Source organism: Sus scrofa, chromosome 5, assembly GCF_000003025.6.
Source record: "Sus scrofa isolate TJ Tabasco breed Duroc chromosome 5, Sscrofa11.1, whole genome shotgun sequence".
Taxonomy (NCBI): Eukaryota; Metazoa; Chordata; class Mammalia; order Artiodactyla; family Suidae; genus Sus; species Sus scrofa.
Window position 1 is genome coordinate 58,119,066 of NC_010447.5, and position 21,432 is coordinate 58,140,497.

Below are 21,432 nucleotides of genomic sequence, written 5' to 3' on the forward strand. Positions count from 1 at the left end.
GTGATTATTACAATCAGGAAAGATAAATGCCAAACTCGTTACAGCAGTTCACTTGGAGAGAAGACAATAAAATATAAACACAGACTTTCACTTACACTTGATATATCAGTTTCAATTTTAAAATGAAAACACATTTATGTGATTTTTATCTTAGTTAAGCTCATTTCACTTTCCTCAATCATGCTAATGTTAAACCCCGACAGCAGTGACAGATATGAATGTGGACAGGGTAGTGACCCACAGAGACATTAAGCTTCAGAAAAGACAGGGAAGGGAGGCTACCATTCAAAATACAAATTCCCATCACATGCCAGGAGCAGCAAGTATCACCTTCCCACCCCTCACAATCACTTGGGTCAGCATCCACCCAGTGTAAAATAGGAAATCTCAAACATAAAAATGAGTGCAATAAAAAATGGGGGAGGGGGGTGTTTCCCATCATGGCTCAGCAGAATTGAATCTGATTAGTATCCATGAAGACACAGGTTCCATTTCTGGCCTCGCTCAGCCAGTTAAGTATCTGGCGTTGCTGTGAGCTGTGGTGTAGGTTGCAGATGCAGCTTGGATCTGGAGTTGCTGCAGCTGTGGAGTAGGCCAGCGGCTATAGCTTCATTTTGACCCCAGCCTGGAAACCTCCATATGCCATGGGTGCATCCCTAAAAAGACAAAAAAATAAATAAATAAAAATTTTAAAAATAAAAAAAATTTTAAATGAGGGAGTTCCCATCATGGCTCAGTGGAAACAAATCTGACTAGTATCCATGAGAACACAGGTTCAATCCCTGGCCTCAATCAGTGGGATAAGGACCTGGCTTTGCCGTGACCTGTGGTGTAGGTTGCAGATGTGGCTCGGATACTGCATTGCTGTGGCTGTGGCATAGGCCAGCAACTGCAGCTCCAATTCAACCCCCAGCCTGGGAACCTCCATATGCCATGGGTGTGACCCTAAAAAGACCAAAAAATAAAAACAGAAAGGTGGGGGGGGCGAGAGTATACAAAGGAAAAACAGAAATCTAAAAGACATGAGGGATATAACCACAAGCAACAACTTTAATGGACTTTTGAGTTTTAGAAAGAAAGAACTGAGAAAAAAAGGAGAGAAGAAAAAAGAAAATCCCTAGAGTTAAAAAAATGTTTTCCATAAAAAATGCCTACTGATTACCAACATGAACTAAATTAAAACAAGAAAAGAAAAAGTTTTTAACACCTAGACATATTGTGTTAAGATTTCAGAAAACCAATATAAGAAAATACTAATAACTGAGAGGTTAAAAAAATCATTTTTAACTAAAAGAAGTAAGAATTAAACTGACATCAGACTTGTCATCACCAATACTGAATGCTAAAATTAACAACAATATCCTCAAAGTTCAGGGGGAAAGTTATTTTTAGTCTGGAATCCTACTGACAGAAAAATTAGCAATCGACAAGGATATTAAAAAAAAAAGTATTACTTATGAGCAAAGACTGCAGAAACAGATTCTTGCTAACATAATTATATAAAGATATACTGCAGATACAAGACAGCAAAAAACTACAGGAAGAAACTCAGAGAAGGAATCAGCAATGCTTGACAAAACAAGTAAATCTAATGAGCAGGCTGAAATAACTGAGGATACAAATATTCTAATATCAAAATCCAAGATAATTACACAGTGGAAGTTAATGGACTTAAGGGTTATGGAATATGGCACAAAAATAGAGAAAACTATCAATCTAAAAATAACTTGGGTTTTACGCTGGGTAAAATCACAAAAATATTAATCAAATATTGCTATAAAAAGAGATGTACTTACAATAAAATAGAATAGAAAGATTGAAAACTAAGGAGTAGGAAATGATATATGTGGTATACATATAAAACCTATATATAACATAAAAAAAGACTTCAAATTTAAAATCAAGTAATAGAACAAAAAGTTATTTCCAATGGATAAAAGGTATAATCCACTAGAAACATGTATCTCTGATATACCTAAATAACATTACTTCAAATCACGTAAAGCAAAAACACATTTTAAAAATTCAAGAAAAAACTAATACATTCACAAAGATAAACACTCCTTGTTCTAAAAGCTACAGATGAAGAAAACAAGAGTAATATAAAAAATGCATTTCTCAATTAATTTGCTAGAAAATAAAAAAATAAGTGTAATTATATGTCCAACAAATTCAGAATATGAATTTTTATGAACACAATCAACATACATTAATATTAACTATGCATGTCAATATTGGTGACAAGGAAGTAATAATAAATTCAGAGATTTACCCCCCAAAAACATTCACACACAAGGCCACATTCTCTGGCCATAACATAATGCAGTTAAATAAACAATAATGAAATGAAAGGGAACGTTATTGCCTTATAATTAATAAAAATAAACTTTGGGTTAAGGAGAAAATCAATGGTGAAATAACAAAAACAACAAAGTATTAACAAAATACAACCCAGGGAATGCAACTCAAATGATACTCAGGGGAAAACCTTAAAGGCATAAATTAATAAAAAAAACCCACAAACTCAAAAACACTAGTTAAAGAAGAAAGTTACAAGCTCAAAGCAAGTAATTACAGTAAAAATGGAAAATTATGATTGGAGAACAATAAAACACCAAGCAATCAGTAAAACCAAAAGCTGCTTCTCCAAAAAAACTACTGGGGGGCAGGGAGGAATACAGCTAAGATTATTGAAAGAAAGCATAATAAATAATTAGAAATTATCAAGAAGATGTAAGTACAAATATACAGTAATACATTTGGTTCAAATATTCAAGCATAAATGTTATCATAAAATGTTATCAATAGAAAACATAAAAAAGACTGAAGGATTTTAACTTACTGCAAACTCAATGAAATTCAACAGTGTGAGGTGGTTGCCAAACATGTCAATGCAAAGTTAGACTGCCGAACAGAAATACAAATCAGAGAAAAGGAATATTTCTCAGTAATACATTTAGTTCTGAACATTGCAGATAAAGAGAGACTTAAAAACAGTAAGAAAAACAAGAGGATGACCAGGCCAAAGAACGGCCTAGAACAGCATAGCACGTGAGGAATAGCTGGAGAAATGGAGGATATTTAGCCTAAAAAACAAAAGGGAATTTTAATTGTTGTCTTTAAATAGTGCAGATCTGTCACATAAAAATGATACACAGAAAAAGAGACAGACACAGGGAGAAACAAAACAATGAAAGGCTGATTTTGTCTCAAAATCCGCAAACATTAAATTTTTTTCAGATGTCCAACAAAAGAAGGAAATGTCTTATGAAATTAGAGACTCTCTCTTCTGTCATTAGAAAGATTGAAGCGGAAACAAAATAATTATCTTCAGGAGTACCAAACAGCAGAATCCTGTGCAAAGTGTGACGTTAGAAATACAGGACCACTTAGGTCCATCTCGCTTTGAAGATTTTATGAGTCTACCTTACCTACACTGCTTGCTAAATAAATTGTTGATGCCCAAAAGGAACATTAAAAAAGAAAAACAAACCAAAAAACCTCTCAATTTTTATCTCCCAGATTTTTTTTTTTTTTTTTTTTTGCTTTTTAGAGCCACACTTCTGACACATGGAACTGCACAGGCTAGGGGTCAAATTGGAGCTGTAGCTGCCGGCCACAGCCACAGCCTCAGCAATGTGGGATCCAAGACGAGCCTGTGACCTATACTACAGCTCATGGCAACATCGGATCCTTAACCCACTGAGCAAGGCCAGGGATTGAACCCACATCTCATGGATACTACCAGGTTTGCAACCAGCTGAGCCACGACGGGAACTCCTCCCAGATTTTTGAATGGTGCACACTCAATCTCAATAGTTTCAAAGACTACACATCTTAATGCTCATGGCTTTTATTTTTGTCTTACATGCTTCCTTTTAGGTTTACTTGTCTATAAACAGAATACTTCTCTGTACTACTTTCCAATATCATTTTTTGCTATGACCCCTAACTCTTAATATCATTCAATAAATTCCTGTTTTTCAGTCTAACCAACCCCATTCCTTTTTAACTGTACAGATGAACTAGTCAGTCTATATCAACTGTTATCCTAGCCCAATCTTCTTCCAAACAATGGCTCAAAAGAAGTCTGAAAACATTTCCAAAATCTTAGATACGTGTGTTCTCCACACTAGAAGACTGAGCTTCTCCCCATCCAATAACAAGCACATCAATCAAAATTGATATATTTACTATCGCCATTTCTCTAACTCCAGTGAAACTGTTTACTTAGAGGATACACATCCACAAACATATATTTTTATACTTCAAAAGAACATACATTAAAACAACCATTTTAAAAATCCCAAGCGACACGGTTAAAAAGCAACAGGAGAAAGTTTGTGCCCCTGAAACATGAATGTACCTTCCATTACAGCTGGCCTCTGTTTTTAAGTACTTAACCACGCAGTAATAATAAATGGCCAACCAACTTTCAGAATCTAGAGAACTTAAGTCCCACCTAAAACTAACACTTCTAGGTTGCAGAAAGAACCTATTTAACTCCCAAGGAGACAAAGGCAGAGACTGCCTATTCTAACCATTTCCTCCTTCCTTTCTCTAAGCTAGCTTCACTACCCCTCTTTCCTTCACCAACTTACCTCCCTGTACTAATCCCCCCCAAATTACTGTATCAGTCAGTAATATATTTTATCACCAGCTATACCAATTTCTTTTAAACATTCATATCTTTTATAGTAATGATTATATATATCTTTATTTTATATAGTTCTTTATTACAATGAGATGTTTTGTACGCAACTTTTCAGGCATACAAAAAAAGAATAATATAACAAATGCCTGCATACCTTTCACCTAACTGGAGAAATAAAATATTAAATCAATGGAATTTCTAATTCATACATTCATTTTAGTTTCATATTCTTAAATTCACTTTTTAAATGGTGATAAATTTAAATATGTGGAAATGGAAATATTCAGGGTGGTACTAGAAAACATGACCATGTTATATACAAAACATTATCTACTGTATGTCAGTGAGCCACTTGTGAAAATACAAGCATTCTGAGCTTGGTGATGAAGTAAAAGAAGTACATTTACACTAAAACTTTATAGTTTAGTAAGGTTAGTAAGGTTACAAAACATCATTATTCTGTACGTACCAGTTGGTGTCACTACAACTGAGAACGCAGTAACAGGACTATAATGAAAAGAGATCTAAAACTGATTTCTGTGTAATATGAACATACTGGTATGCATGAGTAATATCCATATATGAAGCCCACTGTTAGTTCATTTCAATTCAAACCCGAGGAAAATTAAAGATAAAAATAATATTTAAAAAAACAAATCCAAATGACATTCAGAATCTCCTGAAAATTAACATTAAACAATCTACCAATCCTGGTATTACCAAAACTAAAAACAAACAAACAAAAAAAACTTCCCATAGGTGAGAGACAGATATAAGGCCTGAGAGGTTTGGGAAGGGGGAAGGGTTATTACAAAAAAAAGGACCTGAATCTCTTACCTGTGGGCAGCTTGATACTGTGAAAGACTTCCTCTTCTGTTAACCACTGCTACTCAGTTCATTAGTATAAACATTAAAGGCTAATACAGATTTCTAGATCAGCCTTTTTGAGCCTAAATTTCTTGTTTGGTTCATATTCATTAAAAAAAAATAGGAATACAGTAGATTGGCTACATATTAAAATTCCTTTCAGTGGTTCACATCTGTTGTGTAGTTTGTGCAGCAAACATCCCATCAACCACAAAAGCCAGAAAACATCAGACAGCATGTCAATGAAGCTCACAGAACACTCAACGTATACCTTCCAAAGGACTGATGCAAGTGAAGAAGCCTAGAATCAGAAGTCTTTTGTACTGCTTTCTATGCTGCCAACTAATAGGTCTGCAGCAACTGTGTGCAGTTAAGTGCCTCCCACATATTACCCAATAGTATCACTAGGCATAAATCTATAAAAGCAGAATAGATACTTGAAAAGCTTATAGCTTCTCATAATTACACATATTCATTGTCAATTGTGGAGGTCTCAGTACTCCTATTCTAATGCATCAACTCCGTTCTTTCAGTCCAAAAGGCTGCATTCTTACACATTCCAAACAGAAAATCCATGACACATATTATTTGCTGCCCTAGCACAGCCAGACTGCAGTTACAGCTAGCTGGCGCCAGTAAGAACAATTTACATAAAGCAGTCCTCATTTCATGACCAAACTAAAGAACACTGCTGAGTAAACCCTCCCTCATTTGTTCCCCAACAGGCACTGACTGGTTCTAGAATATATCTATAGTTATCTATTTACTAATATGATTAAAATCCAGGTAGTAAGAAAAAATTGACTTAAGAGTTCTTATATAACTGAAATTCTACCCCCACCACACCAAAAATATTTGTAACCCCCAGAGATATTCAAAAGCCTTAGTTTATTTGCAGCATTGACCAATATGATTATATATAAATACAATGATGGCTATTTTTAACAATCATTAAAAATATAAATTATAATTCTCATTAGCTAAAAGCTGTCCCCATTCTACTCTACAGCTGCCTTTCAAATTTTGTTAACTAGTCACTTAAATAGTAAATGATCATTAAATAGATGTGCTCTTAATATAGTACTGCTTTATGTTTCACCAAATAATAAGACAATACATCTTCAGTATCACTATTATGATGGTTATATAATTCAATATATTTACTTACCACTAGTTAATACTACTGAAGCATGTGCTCAATATCAAAACTGAGGCCTGACATATTAAAAATATCTACACAGGAACATCTTTTGTGTGGCATATTCTTTTTGAACCTAAATCATTCATGTATTTTTTTTAAATTGGTCAGATCTGACTGAGCAATAATTGAGACATTATCTACAAAGTCCTTTGCTTAAGTTTTTTTAATAGTCACTTTATGATTACTAATAAGTAATTCTATATCTTCACTTCTATTTTTTCACTTATTTTATTGAGTATAAATATATTAAATTTCATTTTCAAATAATAATTGAGAAACTATTTTAGTGCCATCTAAAATGGTAATAAAATGGAAAGATGTCTTTCATATGCTAACTGGGGCTTATCCAAAAGTATATTCCTTATTTTTTAATCTCATTTTCAGCTGTCTTAAAACATGGGTCTTAAATTATCCCTATTACACAATACAGATGATAGGACACTAAATCAAAGGAATAATAAAGTTATAGAGCAATAGGAATTGGTAGACTTCTATTATGTGGATAATCCTAAATTTTACCCAAGTTATCTTTGATAAGCAATAGCAGATCTCCTCAAACAACCATATTCTCTTTTTAGGATCTGTGTTCCACCAGCAGCAGATGAAGGGACAGGGACAAAAATATAATAAGATGGTATAACTTCATATAGATTCATTGTGTAAGTAATACTTGTTGGGAGGAAAAGTTTTATATCAAAAGGGCTATTGATCATAAAATCTCAGAGTTGGAAATCATCTAAGTATTCATTCCTTCCAGTTTTAATTTTGCTTCCTCCTTCTCTTTCTACTTTATATATCCAACTTTTCAAATGAAAGTACTTTAAATCAAAGGACCTAAAATCTTTTAGTCTAGTATAAAATATACTGTTAATAACAAGTATTTAGATACTATTTTTTAAAGACAAATAAGTTAAAAAATCACCTGACAATGAAATAATCATAAAAAGCTCAAATTCTCTATAACCTGCTAACAATGGAAGTTATCAATCTAGCTGAGTGCTTCTCAAACTCAGGATGGTAAAGAAACCAATGTTTTATTTCCATTACAGACCAATGCTCTTATAAAATACTCAATGAAAATGAATTATTTGGGGGGGAGGCATATAAAATAAAAATATTTTTATTACTTGATCTGATATAAAATTATTTTATCAAAATGATAAAAATTTGTAGACACTTAATTTTAGTTACCTAATGGAGGAACAGGAACAGATGAACTTATGAGACGTGACCTTGAATTGATCCACAGAACACATTTTGAGTAGAACTCACCTAGCTAGTCACCACTTATTCCATCCTACCACCAGCAGTCTCAGTCCCTCAATATTTTAACTTTCTCTATTAACTTCTATCTTCCTGTTTCCCCTGTCCCATGTAAATTCCTTGCAGGCAAGGGATCTTGTACACCAGCTATCAAAATAGTGCCTGGCAAATAACAGGTGCATAATAAATATTCGTTAAATTTGTTGAAACAGTTGATCAATTTACAGTCCATTTTTGTTTTCACTCTACCATGTTGCCCAAGCACAAATAAGAATCTTTGTTTTGTCCCCCTTTGGGTTCTTTAAAGTCTTTAACTTGAGATTTAAACATTTTTACTGTTAACTTAGCCAGGACCCGAAAAATTTCCTCTTCCTAAAGATCCCTTTCTAAAGTATCCAGTATTCCAGATTTCTCTCCAATTTCATAATAATTGAAAAAAGAAATAGAAAGAAAAAGTCTGTGCTGGAGAGAACCTTGTGAGGAAAAAGCAACCAAAATTTATTCATACTTAATTTCTATCATACACTGCACTAAGTACTTTGTATTTGTTATGCTCATTTAAATTCCAAAATAAATTCCGCATGGTACTTTATCCCCATTAAAAAAAAAAAAAAAAAACTGAAATATAGCTGATTTACAGTATTGTGCTAATTTCTGTACAGCAAAGTGATGCAGTTATACATATAAACAGATATTCCTTTTTAACATATTCTTTCCCATCAGGTTTATCATAGGATATTGAATATATTTCCCTGGGCTGTATGGTGGAACCCTGTTTTATCCATCCTATATATTATAGCTTATATCTGCTAACCCCACTCCATCCTTCCCCCAAAGCCCTCCCCACTGGCAACAACAAATCTCTATTTCATGAATTTGTTTCTTTCTTTTTTTTTTTTTAAGTGGCTAAACCTATGGCACATGGATGTTCTTGAGCCTGGGGTCAAGCCACAGCCACTGCAGAAGCAACTCAGAGTAGGTATGCTGCAAGCCACATGGCAAGTCCCATGAATCTGTTTCTATTTCATAGATAGGCTCACTTGTGTCCATATTTTAGATTCCACATACAAGTGATATCATATGGCATGTGTCTTTCTCTTTCTGACTTACTTCATTTTGTATGATAATCTGTAGTTGCAGCCATGTTGTTGCAAATGGCATTATTTCATTCTTTTTATGGCTGAGTAGTATTCCATTTTAAAAATAAGAAAACTGCAGAGTTCCCATTGTAGCTCAGTGGTTAACGAATCCGACTAGGAACCATGAAGTTGCAGGTTCGATCCCTGGCCTTGCTAAGTGGGTTAAGGATCTGGCATTGCTGTGAGCTATGGTGTAGGTCCCAGATGAGACTCGGATCCTGCGTTGCTATGGCTATGGTGTAGGCCAGAGGCTACAGCTCTGAATTGACCCCTAGCCTGGGAACCTCCATATGCCGTGGGTGTGGCCCTAGAAAACACACAAAAAAGAAAGAAAGAAAGAAAGAAAGACCGAAGTTCTGAAAATAAGCAACAGCCTCTCCTGTAATACATAATGCAAAAGACCTACTGAATACTGTAATAGTGCACTATACTTTAAGCATTATTATATACTTTTCATATAAACCTCTCTAACTGGGGAGTGGAGGAACATGAATTCACCTTGACTTGGTTTGATTCCAAAGTTCATAGTCTTGTGTAACTCCTTACCTAGTCCAACCACTTCCTTCATTCAGTGGTCACAGAATGGCATTAAGAGCTTAAATAACTTATCTAAACTATACAACTACTTACTAGCAGCGGCAAAACAAAAATAATTGCTTCCAGACATCTATACTAATACTTGCCACTTTGCACATCATGATACTTGTATGTTGGCAAATGAAAGCACCAGGTCAGATGGCACTACTGGTCAGCAGTATCTGGTTTGCTTCAGCAGGGAAGACAGAAGTCCACAGGCAGATGCAGAGGTAACTCCTCAGACTTACCTGGTGTTAAACACCCTCTTTCATTAAACTCAAAGTTTCATTGAGTCAGTAAGCACTATTTTCATCATTTCCATATTCAAACTTTAATGACCACTAATAGACTGACTGTTACAAATTACTAATAGAGAAAACTTTGTGAAAGTTCTAAGCCAAGCAATTAATTAAAAATCCGTTATTTGAATAAACTTTAAGCTTTCTCCCAAATCACTTTCTCTTTTGGGAGTGAAAAAAATGGAAAAATAGGAGAGTTAATGTTTCCTGTACAAGTTAATTGCTTTTTCAATTTTTCACTGAAGTTTTCTCTCTAACTTGAAAGCCATTTTCCAAAAATAAGTAAAATTCCTTTCTCATTTCCCTGGAGTTACCAATGTCATGTTATCACATAAATGCTAAGAAGTTGGCTTTTAATTAAGATTCACATCAGATCACAATTATCAACTGCCATGTTTCATGGATCATCAAGGTAGTCTTCACATAGTTAAGATGGTGAATGTTATGTAAAGAAGCAAAATTTTAACAAAAATAAGTCTATAACGGCCTCTGAAATCATCTAGTGTTAGGAAAACTTTTTATCTAGTGTTAAGAAAACTTTTTATTAAAAACTTATTCGTTTTAAGTGCTAAAACTTTTTCAATTTAGGGGAAAATATTTTACAGTTTATTTCATTTACCTGTTCAGTAAATTGCTTATCTTGAATATAATTTAACATTTTTTATTCAATATCATCATTAAGAATATCAAGTTAATAAAGATGTCTTTAATACACTGACAACATTTAAAGAAAAGAGAATTTATTATCACATTAGAAGACCTCACAGAACTTAGATGTTTCTAATTAGTATTTTTTAATTGCTTCACTTTCAACCAACTGTCACTTTTTGCTGATGTCACTGGATCTCCTTCAATCAGCCACCTATTAGTCTAATACAAAAATCAGTACAAGAAAAAGGTTAGCAAAAGTGTCATACCTTTAAAGAGTAAACTGATTTTACATATGCTTTCTTTCCTACCAAATGAAGTATGCTAGATTAGAAGCTTTATTTTAGATATTAAAGGCTGCCAACAATCCATCAAGTAAGATAGGAATTTAAAAGGAACAGTTTACTGGGGCCCAGAAGATAACATGAAGCAATGAAGAGGACCAGATATAAAGACCCTATCTGAAGGAGACTGTAGCTTCTCAACTGTAGATTTTTGTTCAAGCAAAAATACATACCATAGCATCCAATCTTCTCTTTTTTGAAAGATGAGACATCCAAATGTTTGTGTAAAATCTGACAAATTTAAATGTTAAGTGGAGAAGTAGGGCAGTGGTTAAAGGATAAAAGAAGTCTGTTAGCTGCCAGATTGTGGCAACTGAAAGAGAACTATAAAAGATTCTCATTTGTACTAAAACATATAAAACTCTAGTCCCTGAATTCAAGTCATCTCTCTAGAGACATTATTTTCTCACTACATGGTTGGAGGACACAGCCAGACTAGAACTGAAACATTTCTCCCACTCCTCTAATTCTGTAATGACAACATTCTATATTGGCTTTACTTAACAAATACATCTGCCACTACCCACATACAGCAAATGATAGTTAATTTATCTAACAGAGTAGGGCCCAGCAGTACAAACATGAATCTATCATGTTACCAAGTGGACGTACTAATGTTAGTACTTCTTTGCTTCTGAGCATGAGTTCTATGAGAAATTTCCCATACTTTCTAAACATACCACAATCTCCAATCCAATCACATTTAATAATGTACATGACATTTGAGAAACAAAGAAACTGAAGAGCATTCAAATATTGCTGGAAAATTAGCATGCCAAATATCTGTGGATTATTTCCTGGTACTGTTCAGAAACATCATATAAACTGATCTTCAACATATCCTTACCAAATAGGATTTTTTTCCCTCAATTTTACATATGAAGAAATAAGAGTAAGAAAATGGAATGAGTTGGCCAGTATAAGAATTAGCAATAATACACTGAGTGACCACAAAGTGTTGGAGTTACCCCATGTACAAGTAATAATCTGTGGATTCATCTTATGAAGGGGAGGGTGAGTGTAAATTTTATAGTCCACAATAGAAGGCAAGAATAATGGATCATTACAATTTCTCTGAGGTCCTACTCTGAAGGTTAACATAAATTGATCAATAATTTCAACCTACTTTCTCTCCAGCAATGAAGAATATCAAACCAAGTAGATGGCTGGCATTGCATGAAATTTTTGAAACACAGTGAGCTGTTCATACTATGAGAAGCAAAAAAATAAGAGTGATTAGAGTCACAGAACATTCACTTTCCTATGTCATACTCACTTCAGAGCACAACCTTACTGAAATGCATGACAGAAAAATCTCTCACATATACTGCATCTGTCACACATATTGGATTTGTTGTTCTTTTTCTCTTTCAGGAGCAGGCTCATATGTACATTTACATAAAGAAATGATCAGATTATGAGAATCCATTATTTCACACAACATAGTCCTAACAACTTTACAAAGTAATAAGTTAATGAAAGTAAAATAAACATTACTACAGCTATTGATGAAATTGAGCTAATGATCCCAAATGTATTTCAGACTACTGAACAAATAAATACTGATTAAGTTAGGAAAAACAATAATTTTGTTAAAAATAAAAATAAACTAAGAACAAGTAAAAACAACTTTGTGGCAAGGCAGCAATTTTAACCTGTTAAATCATGTAAATATAGATCCTATACACTACCCTCATGAAAATTTGTAAATCAGAAAAGAACACGAAGAACATATGTTCTAGAATACTTTTCTTTCTTTTTTTTATTTCTATATATTCTTTTTTTTTCCCCCCACTGTACAGCATGGAGACCCAGTTGCACATACATGTATACATAATTTTTTCTCCCATTGTCGTGCTGCGTTGTAAGTATCTAGACATAGTTCTTAGTGCTAATAGAATACTTTTCAAACTAAATTCCAGTACCTTAGCACTGGACTTCTACAAATAAGTGACCTAGATCCTGACACTAATAATAAGATCATAATTGTCATACACAATCTTGTTTCAAACTTTTGTTTTCATTGAAACAGCCTAATTGTTCTCATTTTATTAAATAAATGTATAATTAAGTGTTATCCATTTACATTATAAAACAAGTGAACAATAATAAAATAGCATACATACACCTTTATATGCCAGGGTCCTTCAAAAGAATTTAAGGTGCAAAAAGTTGCTATTTTTTAAAAAGTTGCCATAGTTAGAAAGTTCAAAACTTACTGTTCTATGTCATATTAGTCAGGGATATATTCACAGCACTCTATTGACAAAGCCAGAGAAATGCACTATACCATGTAGAAAAAATTTCAGTAAGTCCTGCATGCGATTTAAACTTCAGTGCTTTAAGTATAACCAACTGTTCTGCTATCTAAAAGATGTGAATAAAATTTTCATTCCCTTATCTTTTGGGATCACGATGGACTTTACAATATCTCAATAAATGTTTCAACTTCAGAATGACGTTAAGAAAGCTTTTTGAAAATTTTTCAAACTAAATTTATAAAATTACTGAGTCATTACTTTTAAATATACCTCAGATTTTAACTAAGATGAAGTGAACATCATCAATTATCACTTAATTAACTCAAAAATTAAGATTTACTTCAGCCCTCTTGCATTAGAATACCTTAGATATAAAGAAGAGGTGTATCCAGACCTGGAAGATGTGAACTATTTCTAAATTCAAAATCTGAATCTGAATGCCAATTTAAGCAAAAAATTATTAGGATAAAAAGTCAGCCCCATCAAAAATATGAAAGAACTGGATGGCTGGGAAGAGGCAGCATAATGAGAAAGAAGTGGAACCCACAGTACCAAAAACCTCTAACAGCGTTAAAAAATACATTTTTTTCTTTCTATGATTTAACATTCTCCCCAGAAATCTACCAAACAATACCTTCAAAACACACACACACAGAGAAAAACTGCAATCTTCATGCAAAACAATGCTTATAGTTTCCTTTAAAAAAATCTATTGAGATAATTATATTGTTTTTAATTCTACAAATAAGCATCAAGCAAACTAAAATATCCAACATAAAAGTAACGTTAAGTTAATCTGGACCAAAAAAAGCACACTGTGGTGATCAAATGTTCTGGCAATGACAGAACATAGGATGGTGAGAAATTATAGGAATTTAACCTTTGACCTCACCATCTTAATGTACTGTTTCCATAACAGAGGCTTAATGATTCTATCAGCAAACATTTCAACTTCATAGCAAGCATTAAGTTCACCTTCCTACATAGACTTGGTAAAATTCAAATGTTCTTAATTAAAATGTTCAGAGATAAAGAGTAATTGGTTCTTACCTCTGGTCTTGATGCATGTGACAAGTCTCCTCAGTGGCATAGTGGCTGCCTAAGCAGCTACAAAGACTAGATTAGCAGCCATTTTGAGACAGCTGCACTGTCTCAGTTGCACTAAAGTGTAATTAAGATGGCTGCAATGTGCACTCAAGAACTCACACAGTCAAAACTCAGCTATGTATCAAACGAAGCCCCTCCCACTTTGTCAGCCTGCAGGAAACTGAACACAGACAAGAGCTAATGCATATACTGCAACAAACAATGCAGCTACTCAGAACACAGAAACAGAGACGGCAGCAAGCCAGTTTTGTAACATAATGCCTTTGAATCCCGACTTGCAATACAGAGTTTGGGCACATCCTGATCCCAGACAGCTTGAAATCCATGCCACATATTAGTAGTTACAGAGATAGAGCCAAATCACACATAGCAAACATCAGGGAATTAGCTTGAAAGCAAGCCTCCATTTCAGTCCAGAAAAAAAAAAGTCAAACTCTGCTCAAGGCCCTTTTTTAAAAAAATCTTTTATAGTACTTTTTACATGAAAAAAGTGACAATTTTTATAATTTCTAGAAAATTAAGATGTTTAAATCCTGATTGTCAATTTCCATTTATAGAAGGCTAATTAAAGATTTTCACACAGAATCTAAACCCCAAAATGCTCAAATCTAGCAGAACGGTTAAAGCTTGCAATCAAATTTTTGAATCTTGAGAATAATTTTAAATAATTGCTGGGGAGGATTTGAGACATTAAATCTATGATGGCAACAAAGCTGATTTTGAGTAATCTGCCATAAAGATAAAAACAATTTATTTTCTTCTGTAATCCAGATGGTCACAAAGACGTCTCCAGGTGAGTGTTTGGTCCCAGGGCAAATTAAATTTCATGCCCTGGCACAGACCTCCCAACATTTTGACATGGGTGAAAATCAAATAAAAATAAAGAATTTTTACACTCCTGGGGGAAAAAACAAATAGGAAGAACAAAAATATAAAATTCCATCTGAAAGTGGGTATATTAACAAGGCAAATTTGTTTTAGCAGTAACCAACCATCAAGAGAAGGACAAAAGCACAATAAGAATCTATTTGCTTGACAGCCACATCAGCTAGGAAAACCACCTTTTTCCTTCTCACTTGATTTACCTTCCTGAAATTTAGCACCCTGTGCTATCTTGCCTTCACCCACCACTAGATGTAGGTATTCATTAAAACTTGCTAAGGGTGTAAGGGCGTAGTAGAGGGAAAGCAAAAAGGAAACTGGCCCCATAAATTAATGACTGTTCAATCTGAGTGATGGGCATATGAGCTCATTGTTTCATTCTATTCTTGTATATATGTGAAATTTTCCATGATAAAAGTTAAAACAAAATACTTAGCATTTAAAAGGTCGTTATTTATTCTCCACAAAGTAAACCAGATAACATATATAAAAACTGCCCTAAATACTGTATTAGGGAACAAAGGTTATATTTGATCTAAGCCACATTAATTCTTCAAAAATATATAAGATTCTCTGAGGATGGCTCAAACCTATTTGTTAAAAGCAAGAGGTTGGTAAATTGGGAAAGATCTGAACGGGATAGACATTGCTGTAGTACTAGAATGTGGCTAAGGTTAATGGGAGGACAAATACCCAAAACATTTAGAACTGCTTGATGAATAGTTTCCAATATTCAAGGAGCAGATTCTTTTGGAAGCCTGTTGCACAAAGAATTAAATTATGTGACATACCTTCAGATGTACCCTGCTCCCGCGACTCCTAGGCCTCCTCCCCTGACTCCTAGGCCTCCTCCCCTGTTTTGCCAGATACCTTTCCAATATAAATTCTAAACACTTTTCAAAGTTTAAGCTTTCCTAGGCAAGCTAAGCTGCTGGTTACTGGCTAAAAGACTGACTTTTCACCCAATTTAGATTTCAAAATAAGAGACATAATCCTAAGGTTCCTCCTTATATCAGTCCTCCTCCAGCCACTACAATCATTTTACTACCAATTTACTACATTCTACTATCCCAAGGAACATAAGTCAATAAATATACTGATTGTCTACTTCACATCTTTAGAAGAGTAGGGAAGTACATTAATATAAATCAAGCCTTCAGATAAATTTTACATACATTATTTAAACTAATTCTCACACTAACCCTACAAGATAGGTTTTATCTCCAATTCATGACTAAGAAAATATGCTCAGAGATTAAATAACGTCAGGCAAGTGCTAAGAGCACTTAGTCCAAGCCCACTGGAGCTTTGTCCAACTTTTCCCACATTGATTCTGTTTCTGCACATTGTGGAAACAATTTAGGAAAGAACAACGGTTAGGGTGTTATTCAGATAACTGGTGCCATTGCCAACGTTCCACTATCCCAAAGAAACTATCCTAGTTCACCCTAAATCCTATTCATGATTCAACCTAAATTATCTTACTACCAACAATCCTTTCCTTGCTCTCCTTTCTCCTTACTATGCCCATCCCCAAAACCAGGTGACATAGCTCTCTCAAGATCTTTCATACATATTATCATTAGACTTAGCACATTTCATTATTTATATCTTTATATATGAGTTGTTAAAAGGCAGAAATCACATCTTAATTCATTTTCCGCTCACTTCCACAATGTGAAACACAGTATTTATTTGCTTAATAGATGGTTGGTTGAAATTAAATTCCCAGTATTTTCATTTATACTACAAAAACCTCAGAAAATTCTACATCTTTCAGAACCTTCATTTTTAGAATCCCAACTCTTAATTTCTAGGAAGAATAAATCAGCTAAGTTTTTAGTCTTGACCTAAAAAGTTCTGCACTTCAAAACCCAACATGGAAAAAAAAATACTTTTTGTAGAGCATTTTTCAGTTTTTAAAGTATTTTTATAGGCACTACACAGGAGGTAATGTGTGCTTAGAATAGCTGAACTCTGAAAAAAAAAGTCTCCAAAAAATTACAGAAGTATATAATTTACTTTAAAAAATTTAATATTACAAAGAAAGAATACAGCTTGATTATATAATGTCATAGACTAAAAAAATTTGTTTTAGATAGGGTCAGTGTTAATAAATCTAATCATTGTTTTTTTGTAAAAGCAAATACTCTTGGAAGGCATTTCTATTGTTAGGTAAACATTTCCATGATTACTCAATGTTTAGCTCTTCCTAAGTAAAACTAGAACTTTTATATAATTTTTTCATTTCACTCTTACAATGACCACATAAAATAAGAGTGCTATAATCTCAAATTTTTATGATCAGGGAATGTACTCATTTGCCAGGGGTCACATAAGTAGTAATGAAAAAGAATCGTAAGAGGATTAATTTTGGGAGTTCCCTTGTGGTATAGTGAGTTAAGGATCTGGCACTATCACTGCAGCAGCTCAGGCCACTGATGCAGTGTGGGTTCAATACCTGGCTTAGGAACTTTCACATTCCCTGCACATAGCCAAAAAAAAGAATTAACTCTGGTCTTCTACACTTTTTATATATCATCTATACCATGCTATTAAAAAACTTTGCACATGGAAAATATTGAAAATTCCATAGAACCTAAATAAAATGCTTCACTACAATGTGTAGAAATATACTTGGGAGTTCCTGCTGTGGTGCTATGGGTTAAGAATCCAAATGCATTGTTTGGGTTGCTGTGGAGGCATGGGTTGAATTCCCAGCCTGGTGCAGTGCATTAAATGATCTGCATTGTCATAAATGTGGCTTGGATTCAATCTCTGGCCCAGAAACTTCCATATGCCTCATGTTCAGTCAAGAAAGGAAGAAGCTTTCATTCATTTAATTAATTCACTTTAATTACACAAGTTACTACCAACATTATACATATTAAAAGAGAAAGGGAATGTTAGACGGTTATTAAAATGGTAAACTGAAAACATCTAACTTTACTCCCTCAAATCCCACTAAAACCACATTAAAGGTATTTTTTTGAAGGCATTAAGTCCCCAAGAACAACAACAAAGAAAAAGTAAAAGGGACAATAGCTACAAAGATTTAGGGAGGTGGAAAATAAGCAGAACCACTGGCAACTAACTTAGTTCCCAAAGCACCATATTCCAAATTGCACTGGAGATAAGAACCAGTTTGATTTACATGGCAACAATTTCAAAGGACATAGAAACTAGAACTAAGCACTTTGGAAATTGGGGTGAAGGGAACAAAGAGTAAGACAGTATGACTAAAAAAAGAGAATACTAGTGAAAGCTGTTTGTGAAGCAATAATATATGCTAGATGCCTTCACCACATTCCACTGAATGCCTGCTCTCCACAATCCTAGCAGAAGTCTGAAGATAATATCCACAGTAAAAAAATGAGATTAGTATACCAAAAAGAAAGAGACTGAGTTCTCACTGAAGAAGAGAACCCACTCCTCTTCCTTCATTCATTTCCCAGAAATGCTGACAATCAGATCCTCACTCTCCATGTATGAAAATGGAAAACTACTCTCTGAAGGTATTTAACAAGCACAAGACACAAGGCCTTAAGGTTTTTGAAGCTCTCCAAAAATAACCCACCCAGTTAAACCTTTAATGAAGTTCAAAACTGACAAATTTAGATATTTTAATCAACTATTTGGGGGGGAGAAGGGGCACACTCATGGAATGCAGAAGTTCCCGGGCCAGGAATCAAACCCATACCTCAGCAGTGACCCAAGCCACTAAAGTGACAACACCAGATCCTTAACCCAATGAGCCACATGGGAACTCCTCTAATCAACTTCTTAATCTTCCACAACGCATTATACAGTCAGGCAAGGGAGAGAAAGACAACTAAGAAAAATCTAACATACAAAGCAGAGACAGGGAAAAAAAATTAAAACATAAAGTAAAAGACTACACAGAGAGAAAACCTAAAAAATACATTAATATACACAGATATTAAAAGATGCTGCATTCATGTATCAAGAATAGAATACTACAAGCAAGGAATACAAAATGAAATTAAGAACATGATGGGAAAAAAATGAAACTCAATAGAAGGACCTGATAATAAAGAAATTTACCCAAGCAAAAAGACAAAGTTGTAAATAGGAGAGAAAAGAAAATCTGAGTATCTATCCAAAAATTCACATTGGAATGATAGAATGGCAGAAGATAGCACCAATGAAATTATTTAAGAAAGATTTACAGGACTGAGAAGTTGCCAAACTGAAAAGGTCTGATGTGAATGCTGGCAAACAATGATAGATCCATACTGAGGAATTAAAGAGACATTTCAGAACATTTGGAAACTTATAACAGATTGGGCATGTTTCCATTGAGGGGAAAAAAAGTAAAAAATAAGAATAGCTTCAAGAGTTCCCATTGTGGTTCAATGGGTTAAGAACCCAACGTAATCTCCATGAGGATGCAGGTTCAATCCCTGGCCTCACTCAGTGGATTAAGAATCCAGTATTGTCACAAGCTGAGGCATAGATCATAAAGGCAGCTTGGATCTGGTGTTGCTGTGGTTGTGGCATAGACCTCAGCTGCAGCTCTGATTCAAGCCCTAGCCCAGGAACTTCCATATACTGCAGGTGTGGCCATTAAAAAGGAAAAAAGAAAAAAGAAAAATAGCTAAAGATTTCTCAGTAGTAACAGAAGCAAGAAAATAATGGAGCAGTGTCTTTAAAATTCTAAAGAAAAATGATTTCCAACCTAGTCTTCTATACCTAGCCAAACTATCAATCAAACATTAAAAATATAGAATGACAATTTTCAGACACACATCATCTCAGAAAACATATCTTTCATATACTCTTTCTCAAAAAGCTACTAGAGATTGTGATCCCCTCCCCCTAATGTCAGAGCAAGTCAATAAAAAGACATAGCACATGGAAAACAAAGGTCCTACACAGACGAGGGGTGAAAGAAATCCCCATAGTGATAAATAAAATTCTAAAGATGAAAGTGGTGTACCAGATATAGAGAGCAAGCAGGCTAGACTGAAGCAATGAGAATCAAATAACAAAAATGAGTCAAAATCCTTGCTGCCACTATACCTGAGCAGGGAGGTGGGGGAATGTGTCTTCTAAATAAACATTAAGAGATCCTTAGTAAAAGACTGTACCAAATCATCTAAACTATTACTATTACACAGATGAGACTCATGGACACAGGCACCCTGGTATAAAGTTACTCTCATAGATTGACATCTGTCATAACTGTATTAAAAGAATGGGTCAGAATTTCCATAATTCTGTTAGTGCAGAGCAGACAATTTTGTGTAACTAGACTGCTTAACCCTAGATCAGTAAAACAAGAATTACCTAGGACTAAATGAAATTACTTAATTGTGGTTAATTTTTTTTTTCTTTTCATGACCACACCTGTAGCATATGGAAGTTCCTGGGCTAAGGGTCAAATGGGAGCTGCATCTGTGGACCAGCCACAGCAACACCAGACCCAAGCCACATCTGCAACCTCTGCCAAAGCTTGCAGCAGCACCAGACAACTTAACTCACTGAGCCAGGTCAGGAATCAAACCTGCAACCTCAGAAGACATCGGGTCCTTAGCCCACTGAACCACAATGGCAACTCCTTAATATTTTATTTTTAATGGACAAATAAGAAAAGGACTTTCTTCTTAGTCTACCTTCCACTCTCAATTTAAGATATACTTTGTATAAACAGTAATTTAAATAATATCTCATTCTAATACCCTCACAATTTCAAGGGTAAAAAATATCCTACGAAAGATCCAAATATAGATTATAATTGCTGCCAGAATATTTTAAAAACAATTCTAAGAAAAAATACTGAACATATTGATTGACCTCGTTTAGAAACAACTTAGAAAAATGATTACATCTTATAAAAAATATCTTAACTGAATCTCTCTTTTTATGAGCCAGCTTACATAGTTTCAATTAAAAATTTGTTTTCCTTCCTGCCAGGATAAAATGGGGTAAATCAAATTTGTAACCATGACCACAGAACATTGTGACATTTAAAAGCAAATCTCTTTTAATAAGGTATGACAGGGAACAAGGACTGAATCTCAAATGTAGAAATGATGCCTACTATGTCTTCACAGGAAATCAATATAGTATCTCTTTTATAACTTACTTAGATTCCCAGCTTTAAAAGCAATAAAGTATATCACTTCCTGACAGACAAGGAAAACTGACAAATGTGGGAATCTTACAGA

At 34.2% G+C, this 21,432-nt stretch overlaps 1 protein-coding gene across 5 annotated transcripts in view; it reads right to left on the reverse strand.

The window, feature by feature from the left end:
* Positions 1–21,432, reverse strand: part of ATF7IP (activating transcription factor 7 interacting protein) — a 127,247-nt gene that overhangs the window by 96,332 nt on the left and 9,483 nt on the right. The window contains exons 1-2 of one of the 5 annotated variants that reach the window (XM_021092312.1): positions 14,303–19,645; positions 12,118–12,200 (exon numbers count right to left, since the gene is read on the reverse strand). The exons of 1 other annotated variant lie outside the window; for it this stretch is intronic. Coding sequence is in view for 1 of the 4 variants with exons in the window: in XM_005664060.3 (XP_005664117.1) it covers positions 14,303–14,319 (17 nt within the window). In the remaining 3 variants the exon portion in view is untranslated. 3 more of the 5 variants (XM_005664060.3, XM_021092311.1, XM_021092310.1) reach the window with 3 other exon arrangements.